This window comes from Salvelinus alpinus, chromosome 5 (assembly GCF_045679555.1).
Source record: "Salvelinus alpinus chromosome 5, SLU_Salpinus.1, whole genome shotgun sequence".
In the NCBI taxonomy this organism is placed as follows: domain Eukaryota; kingdom Metazoa; phylum Chordata; class Actinopteri; order Salmoniformes; family Salmonidae; genus Salvelinus; species Salvelinus alpinus.
This window is the reverse complement of record NC_092090.1, coordinates 23,545,657-23,554,757: the sequence shown is the minus strand read 5'-3', so window position 1 is coordinate 23,554,757 and position 9,101 is coordinate 23,545,657. Positions and strand designations below refer to the sequence as shown.

Here is a 9,101-nt window from a genome sequence, read left to right as displayed (position 1 = left end):
TCACTGTCATACTGGAAGGTTAGTTCAACCTAACCTCTGACCTCTAACCCCATCACTGTCATACTGGAAGGTTAGTTCAACCTAACCCCTGACCTCTAACCCCATCACTGTCATACTGGAAGGTTAGTTCAACCTAACCTCTGACCTCTAACCCCATCACTGTCATACTGGAAGGTTAGTTCAACCTAACCTCTGACCTCTAACCCCATCACTGTCATACTGGAAGGTTAGTTCAACCTAACCCCTGACCTCTAACCTCATCACTGTCATACTGGAAGGTTAGTTCAACCTAAACTCTGACCTCTAACCCCATCACTGTCATACTGGAAGGTTAGTTCAACCTAACCCCTGATCTCTAACCTCATCACTGTTATACTAGAAGGTTAGTTCAACCTAACCCCTGACCTCTAACCTCATCACTGTCATACTGGAAGGTTAGTTCAACCTAAACTCTGACCTCTAACCCCATCACTGTCATACTGGAAGGTTAGTTCAACCTAACCTCTGACCTCTAACCCCATCACTGTCATACTGGAAGGTTAGTTCAACCCTAACCCCTGACCTCTAACCCCATCACTGTCATACTGGAAGGTTAGTTCAACCTAACCCCTGACCTCTAACCCCATCACTGTCATACTGGAAGGTTAGTTCAACCTAACCCCTGACCTCTAACCCCATCACTGTCATACTGGAAGGTTAGTTCAACCTAAACTCTGACCTCTAACCCCATCACTGTCATACTAGAAGGTTAGTTCAACCTAACCTCTGACCTCTAACCCCATCACTGTCATACTGGAAGGTTAGTTCAACCTAAACTCTGACCTCTAACCCCATCACTGTCATACTGGAAGGTTAGTTCAACCTAAACTCTGACCTCTAACCTCATCACTGTCATACTGGAAGGTTAGTTCAACACCTGACCTCTAACCTCATCACTGTCATACTGGAAGGTTAGTTCAACCTAAACTCTGACCTCTAACCCCATCACTGTCATACTGGAAGGTTAGTTCAACCTAAACTCTGACCTCTAACCCCATCACTGTCATACTGGAAGGTTAGTTCAACCTAACCCCTGACCTCTAACCCCATCACTGTCATACTGGAAGGTTAGTTCAACCTAACCTCTGACCTCTAACCCCATCACTGTCATACTGGAAGGTTAGTTCAACCTAAACTCTGACCTCTAACCTCATCACTGTCATACTGGAAGGTTAGTTCAACCTAACCCCTGACCTCTAACCTCATCACTGTCATACTGGAAGGTTAGTTCAACCTAAACTCTGACCTCTAACCCCATCACTGTCATACTGGAAGGTTAGTTCAACCTAACCCCTGACCTCTAACCCCATCACTGTCATACTGGAAGGTTAGTTCAACCTAACCCCTGATCTCTAACCCCATCACTGTCATACTGGAAGGTTAGTTCAACCTAACCCCTGACCTCTAACCTCATCACTATCATACTGGAAGGTTAGTTCAACCTAAACTCTGACCTCTAACCTCATCACTGTCATACTGGAAGGTTAGTTCAACCTAACCCCTGACCTCTAACCCCATCACTGTCATACTGGAAGGTTAGTTCAACCTAACCTCTGACCTCTAACCCCATCACTGTCATACTGGAAGGTTAGTTCAACCTAACCTCTGACCTCTAACCCCATCACTGTCATACTGGAAGGTTAGTTCAACCTAAACTCTGACCTCTAACCCCATCACTGTCATACTGGAAGGTTAGTTCAACCTAAACTCTGACCTCTAACCTCATCACTGTCATACTGGAAGGTTAGTTCAACACCTGACCTCTAACCTCATCACTGTCATACTGGAAGGTTAGTTCAACCTAAACTCTGACCTCTAACCCCATCACTGTCATACTGGAAGGTTAGTTCAACCTAACCTCTGACCTCTAACCTCATCACTGTCATACTGGAAGGTTAGTTCAACCTAACCCCTGACCTCTAACCCCATCACTGTCATACTGGAAGGTTAGTTCAACCTAACCCCTGACCTCTAACCCCATCACTGTCATACTGGAAGGTTAGTTCAACCTAAACTCTGACCTCTAACCTCATCACTGTCATACTGGAAGGTTAGTTCAACCTAACCCCTGACCTCTAACCCCATCACTGTCATACTGGAAGGTTAGTTCAACACCTGACCTCTAACCTCATCACTGTCATACTGGAAGGTTAGTTCAACACCTGACCTCTAACCTCATCACTGTCATACTGGAAGGTTAGTTCAACCTAACCCCTGACCTCTAACCCCATCACTGTCATACTGGAAGTTTAGTTCAACCTAACCCCTGACCTCTAACCCCATCACTGTCATACTGGAAGGTTAGTTCAATCTAAACTCTGACCTCTAACCTCATCACTGTCATACTGGAAGGTTAGTTCAACCTAAACTCTGACCTCTAACCTCATCACTGTCATACTGGAAGATTAGTTCAACCTAACCCCTGACCTCTAACCTCATCACTGTCATACTGGAAGGTTAGTTCAAACTAACCCCTGATCTCTAACCTCATCACTGTTATACTAGAAGGTTAGTTTAACACCTGACCTCTAACCTCATCACTGTCATACTGGAAGGTTAGTTCAACCCTAACCCCCATAAATATCCTATGTTCTGTTTAATTGTGTGCTAACCCCTATCCCCATCACTGCAACACTGGAAGGTTAGTTCAACCTAACCCCTATCTCTGTGTTCTCGTTTACATTTAGACATCAATGAGTGCCAGGAGCTGCCAGGCCTGTGTCAAGGAGGAAACTGCATCAACACCTTTGGTAGCTTCCAGTGTGAATGTCCCAAAGGCTTCCAACTCAACGAGGAGAACAGAGTCTGTGAAGGTACAGACACACACACATACTCATGGCCCTCATAGACACACACACACGTGCAAACGCTTTCACACACACACTCACATACACACACATACACTATCATCATACACACGCAGGCCGGAAATTGAGTCCAGACAATGACGAGTGTTTTTGGAAGACAGGAGGAGAAAAGAGAGAAAAGAGAAAAAATAGAGAGTAATGAATGACCAGACCTTGTTGTCCTGTAATGTAGGTGTGCTGTGTTCCTCTCAATTCAATTCAATTCAATTCAATTCAAGGGGCTTTATTGGCATGGGAAACATGTGTTAACATTGCCAAAGCAAGTGAGGTAGATAATATACAAAAGTCAAATAAACAATAAAAATGAACAGTAAACATTACACATACAGAAGTTTCAAAACAATAAAGACATTACAAATGTCATATTATATATATGCAGTGTTGTAACAATGTACAAATGGTTAAAGCACACAAGTTAAAATAAATAAACATAAATATGGGTTGTATTTACAATGGTGTTTGTTCTTCACTGGTTGCCCTTTTCTTGTGGCAACAGGTCACAAATCTTGCTGCTGTGATGGCACACTGTGGAATTTCACCCAGTAGATATGGGAGTTTATCAAAATTGGATTTGTTTTCGAATTCTTTGTGGATCTGTGTAATCTGAGGGAAATATGTCTCTCTAATATGGTCATACATTGGGCAGGAGGTTAGGAAGTGCAGCTCAGTTTCCACCTCATTTTGTGGGCAGTGAGCACATAGCCTGTCTTCTCTTGAGAGCCATGTCTGCCTACGGCGGCCTTTCTCAATAGCAAGGCTATGCTCACTGAGTCTGTACATAGTCAAAGCTTTCCTTAAGTTTGGGTCAGTCACAGTGGTTAGGTATTCTGCCACTGTATACTCTCTGTTTAGGGCCAAATAGCATTCTAGTTTGCTCTGTTTTTTTGTTAATTCTTTCCAATGTGTCAAGTAATTATCTTTTTGTTTTCTCATGATTTGGTTGGGTCTAATTGTGCTGTTGTCCTGGGGCTCTGTGGGGTGTGTTTGTGTTTGTGAACAGAGCCCTAGGACCAGCTTGCTTAGGGGACTCTTCTCCAGGTTCATCTCTCTGTAGGTGATGGCTTTGTTATGGAAGGTTTGGGAATCGCTTCCTTTTAGGTGGTTGTAGAATTTAACGGCTCTTTTCTGGATTTTGGATCTTTCTCTGTCTCTTTCTCTCTCTCTCTCTCTCTCTCTCTCTCTCTCTCTCTCTCTCTCTCTCTCTCTCTCCAAACAACACAACTCATCATAACTCAGGATAACAGGAATGTTTAGTTCTCAGGACACAAGTGACATCACCTGTCCATAATGTTCTAACTACAGGACAATAGCAGAGTTCTGGGCTGTGACTCATTTGGCACCAAATTCCCTGTATAGTGTACAACTTTTGACCGGGCTAACAGGGCTCTGGACAAAAGTAGTGCCCTACATAGGGAATATGGTGCTATTTGGGGCACAGTCAACATCTGTCCATAACTGCAGGACAATAACAGAGTTCTGATGAGTCAGTGTGTCTATAACTGTGACCAAAGGAAGGCTGTTCTGGCCCCTGTGTGTATGGGAAGACAAGGAGAGATAGGAAAAGGCCTGTGTCTAATAGCTGTTTAATTGGAGAGTGTTTGTTGTCCAGACCAGGGGAACAAAGCTGTGATGTCTGTCTTCATATCAGCCTGTTCTCTGTACACTCTGTGCTCTCTGCCTGGCAGGCTACATGGTTCTAGTACAGTGATGCAGTAGACAGTCTGTAGGCTACTAATGACTATGGCCTGACAGAACCTAAAACAGCTTTATCATATACTGTAAATACCTGTACAAGACTCCCAGCTTCAGCTCCGACTGGCAGCCCTCTAACTCCCAGAGTAGACTACCATCCCTCACCTCAGCTCTGACTGGCAGCCCTCTAACTCCCAGAGTAGACTACCATCCCCCACCTCAGCTCTGACTGGCAACCCTCTAACTCCCAGAGTAGACTACCATCCCCCACCTCAGCTCTGACTGGCAGCCCTCTAACTCCCAGAGTAGACTACCATCCCCCACCTCAGCTCTGACTGGCAGCCCTCTAACTCCCAGAGTAGACTACCATCATCTACCTCAGCTCTGACTGGCAACCCTCTAACTCCCAGAGTAGACTACCATCCCCCACCTCAGCTCTGACTGGCAACCCTCTAACTCCCAGAGTAGACTACCAACATCTACCTCACCTTGGCTCTATTAGACATTCATAATGTTGTATGCATATTAAATGAAAGATAAAGATAAACATCATATAGCTGTGTTTAACATGACTGTTTCCTCTCCCTCTATCTCTCTCTCTCTCTCTCTGGAGATGTTAATGAGTGTGAGCGTCCAGGTATCTGTGGACCAGGCCAGTGTTACAACACCATAGGAAACTACACCTGTATCTGTCCTGTGGACTACATGCAGGTCAATGGAGGAAACAACTGTATGGGTACGTACAGTACAATACACTGTACTACTCACTCTTAAACAATAATGTCTTTAACTACGTACAGAGTGTGTGGTCTGAATACAGTTGGTTTCTGACTACAACAGAAACAGACTGGCAGCAAGATAGAATCATTTGTAGTTATTTGATTTACTGTAGTATGTAACCTTTATCTATACAGGTACGTCAATTCAAAACAGACTGAATTTACAATGCCGCCGTGTTATGTGTTAGATCTATTCTCTACAACATTATGTCATCACAACACCATGTCTGATGAAGGTCTCTGACCAAAACCTCACAGTATGTTTTTAATTACGGACCTATAATAAACTATATATTTTATAATGGAGAGAGTGTCACACCTCTGCTTCTACAACACCATGTGACTAATGACTGTTTGTCCCCTCCCACCCGTAGACATGAGGAAGAGTTTCTGCTACAGGAACTTCTACTCTGACAACGGGACGTGTGACGGAGCGTTGACCTTCAACATGACCAAGAAGATGTGCTGCTGCTCCTACAACATTGGACGGGCCTGGAACAGACCCTGTGAACAGTGTCCTGTACCCAGCACCAGTGAGTACACACACACACACACACACACACACACACACACACACACACACACACACACACACACACACACACACACACACACACACACACACACACACACACACACACACACACACACACACACACACACTACGCGCAGAACGCACACACACACACAGACACATATACACACACACACACACACACACACACACACACACACACACACACACACACACACACACACTACGCGCAGAACGCACACACACACACAGACACATATACACTACGCGCAGAACGCGCGCACACACACACACACACGCACACACACACACACACACACACTACGCGCAGAACACACACACACACACACACACACACACACACACACACCCACAAACACACACACACACACACACCCACACACACACACACACACACACACACACACACACACACACACACACACACACACACACACACACACACACACACACACACACACAGACACATATACACTACGCGCAGAACGCGCACACACACACACATACACATATACACTACGCGCAGAACGCACACACACACACACTCAAATCTGCCATCTGTCTGTCCCTAGATGAGTTTTCCATTCTGTGTGGAAGTGAGAGACCAGGATACTACATTGATATCTACACAGGACAGGTCATCGGTAAGTTACACCACTCCCAGTGGAAGGACACTATTGTAATAAAATCCAGTAAACAGCTTCACAGGACTAATAAAAACATTTAAAAAGTTATTATGTGTATCTGTTTGTGTTTTTGTGTGTTTGTGTGTGTGTGTGCCTGTCTGTGTTACAGACATTGATGAGTGCAGGGAAATCCCAGGTGTGTGTGAGAACGGCGTGTGTATCAACATGATTGGCAGCTTCAGGTGTGAGTGTCCATTGGGCTTCCTCTACAATGACAAGCTGCTCATCTGTGAAGGTAAGGCGTGCCCCATGGGTAAGGCGTGCCCATGCTGTGTGCTCATAGAACATAGAACTACTACCCTTTATAGTCTTTGGCCCGGATTCAATCCGAGGCGCATTCACAGTAAACACTGGGCAGGTTGGCTCAAGCATAAATTACCTTTAAAAGTGGATTGAATGGCAGCCTTATATCTTTTGGTATTTCTTTGACTGCATGGTGTTGCTGTATAAAACCCTCGGAGTCCATGTCACCTTGTCATGGGCCTCCAAGCCGGATAGGGTTTTATATAGTTGCACATGTATGACAGGTCTCAGGGTCTATTTGCTGAAATATCTATGAGTAATTAATACATTGTCTCTCTCTCTCTCTCTCTCTCTCTCTCTCTCTCTCTCTCTCTCTCTCTCTCTCTCTCTCTCTCTCTCTCTCTCTCTCTCTCTCTCTCTCTCTCTCTCTCTCTCTCTCTCTCTCTCTCTCTCTCTCTCTCTCTCTCTCTCTCTCTCTCTCTCTCTCTCTCTCTCTCTTTCCCTCATAGACATTGATGAGTGTCAGAATGGGCCAGTGTGCCAGCAGAATGCAGGCTGTCTCAACATGCCTGGTAGCTACCGCTGTGAATGTAAACCTGGATACCGCTTCACCCCCACTGGACAGTGTCTGGGTAAGGATGGGGGAGGAGGGAGGGGTAAGGATGTGGGAGGATGGAGGGGTGAGGATGGGGGAGGATGAAGGAGGGAGGGGTAAGGATGGGGGAGGGAGGGGTGAGGATGGGTGATGAGAAGACAATGCCTGGTTCAATCACTAAAATATGGAGCAGGATAGGTAAGGGTAAGGGAGGACAGGGGGGATGAGAGGACAGTGTCTGGGGAAGGATGGTGGAGAGGATAGTGTCTGGGTAAAGATGGGGGAGAGGATAGTGTCTGGTTAGTGTCTGGTTAAGGATGGGGGAGAGGATAGTGTCTGGGTAATGATGGGGGAGAGGATAGTGTCCGGGTAAGGATGGTGGAGAGGATAGTGTCTGGGTAAGGATGGGGGAGAGGATAGTGTCTGGGTAAGGATGGGGGAGAGGATAGTGTCTGGGTAATGATGGGGGAGAGGATAGTGTCTGGGTAATGATGGGGGAGAGGATAGTGTCTGGGTAAGGATGGTGGAGAAGATAGTGTCTGGGTAAGGATGGGGGAGAGGATAGTGTCTGGGTAAGGATGGGGGAGAGGATAGTGTCCGGGTAAGGATGGTGGAGAGGATAGTGTCTGGGTAAGGATGGGGGAGAGGATAGTGTCTGGGTAAGGATGTGGGAGAGGATAGTGTCTGGGTAAGGATGGGGGAGAGGATAGTGTCTGGGTAAGGATGGGGGAGAGGATAGTGTCCGGGTAAGGATGGGGGAGAGGATAGTGTCTGGGTAAGGATGGGGAGAGGATAGTGTTTGGGTAAGGATGGGGGAGGATAGTGTCTGGGTAAGGATGGGGGAGAGGATAGTGTCTGGGTAAGGATGGGGGAGAGGATAGTGTCTGGGTAAGGATGGGGGAGAGGATAGTGTCTTGGTAAGGATGGGGGAGGATAGTGTGTGGGTAAGGATGAGGGAGGATAGTGTCTGGGTAAAGATGGGGGAGGGTAGTGTTTGGGTAAAGATGGCGGAGTCTAGTGTCTGGGTAAGGATGGGGGAGAGGAGAGTGTCTGGGTAAAGATGGTGGAGAGGATAGTGTCTGGGTAAGGATGGGGGAGAGAATAGTGTCCGGGTAAGGATGGGGGAGGATAGTGTTTGGGTAAAGATGAGGGAGGATAGTGTTTGGGTAAAGATGAGGGAGGATAGTGTTTGGGTAAAGATGAGGGAGGATTGTGTTTGGGTAAAGATGGGGGAGGATAGTGTCTGGGTAAAGATGGGGGAGGTTAGTGTCTGGGTAAGGATGAGGGAGGATAGTGTCTGGGTAAAGATGGGGGAGGATAGTGTCTGGGTAAAGATGGGGGAGGTTAGTGTCTGGGTAAAGATGGGGGAGGTTAGTGTCTGGGTAAGGATGAGGGAGGATAGTGTTTGGGTAAAGATGGGGGAGGATAGTGTCTGGGTAAAGATGGGGGAGGTTAGTGTCTGGGTAAGGATGAGGGAGGATAGTGTCTGGGTAAAGATGGGGGAGGTTAGTGTCTGGGTAAGGATGGGGGAGGATAGTGTCTGGGTAAAGATGGGGGAGAGGATAGTGTCTGGGTAAAGATGAGGGAGGATAGTGTTTGGGTAAGGATGGGGGAGGATGGTGTCTTGGTAAAGATGGGGGAGGA

The 9,101-nt window shown here is 46.4% G+C and overlaps 1 protein-coding gene across 1 annotated transcript in view; it reads left to right on the top strand.

The window, feature by feature from the left end:
- The window catches only part of LOC139575272 (fibrillin-1-like), a 119,179-nt gene extending 111,617 nt beyond the window's left edge, over positions 1-7,562 (top strand). Inside the window, exons 40-45 of the mRNA XM_071400231.1 lie at positions 2,727-2,852; positions 5,212-5,334; positions 5,752-5,910; positions 6,506-6,577; positions 6,729-6,854; positions 7,372-7,562. Of these exons, the coding sequence (XP_071256332.1) occupies positions 2,727-2,852; positions 5,212-5,334; positions 5,752-5,910; positions 6,506-6,577; positions 6,729-6,854; positions 7,372-7,562 (797 nt within the window). The remainder of the gene's footprint in view (positions 1-2,726; positions 2,853-5,211; positions 5,335-5,751; positions 5,911-6,505; positions 6,578-6,728; positions 6,855-7,371) is intronic.
- The last annotated feature ends 1,539 nt before the right edge of the window (positions 7,563-9,101 follow it).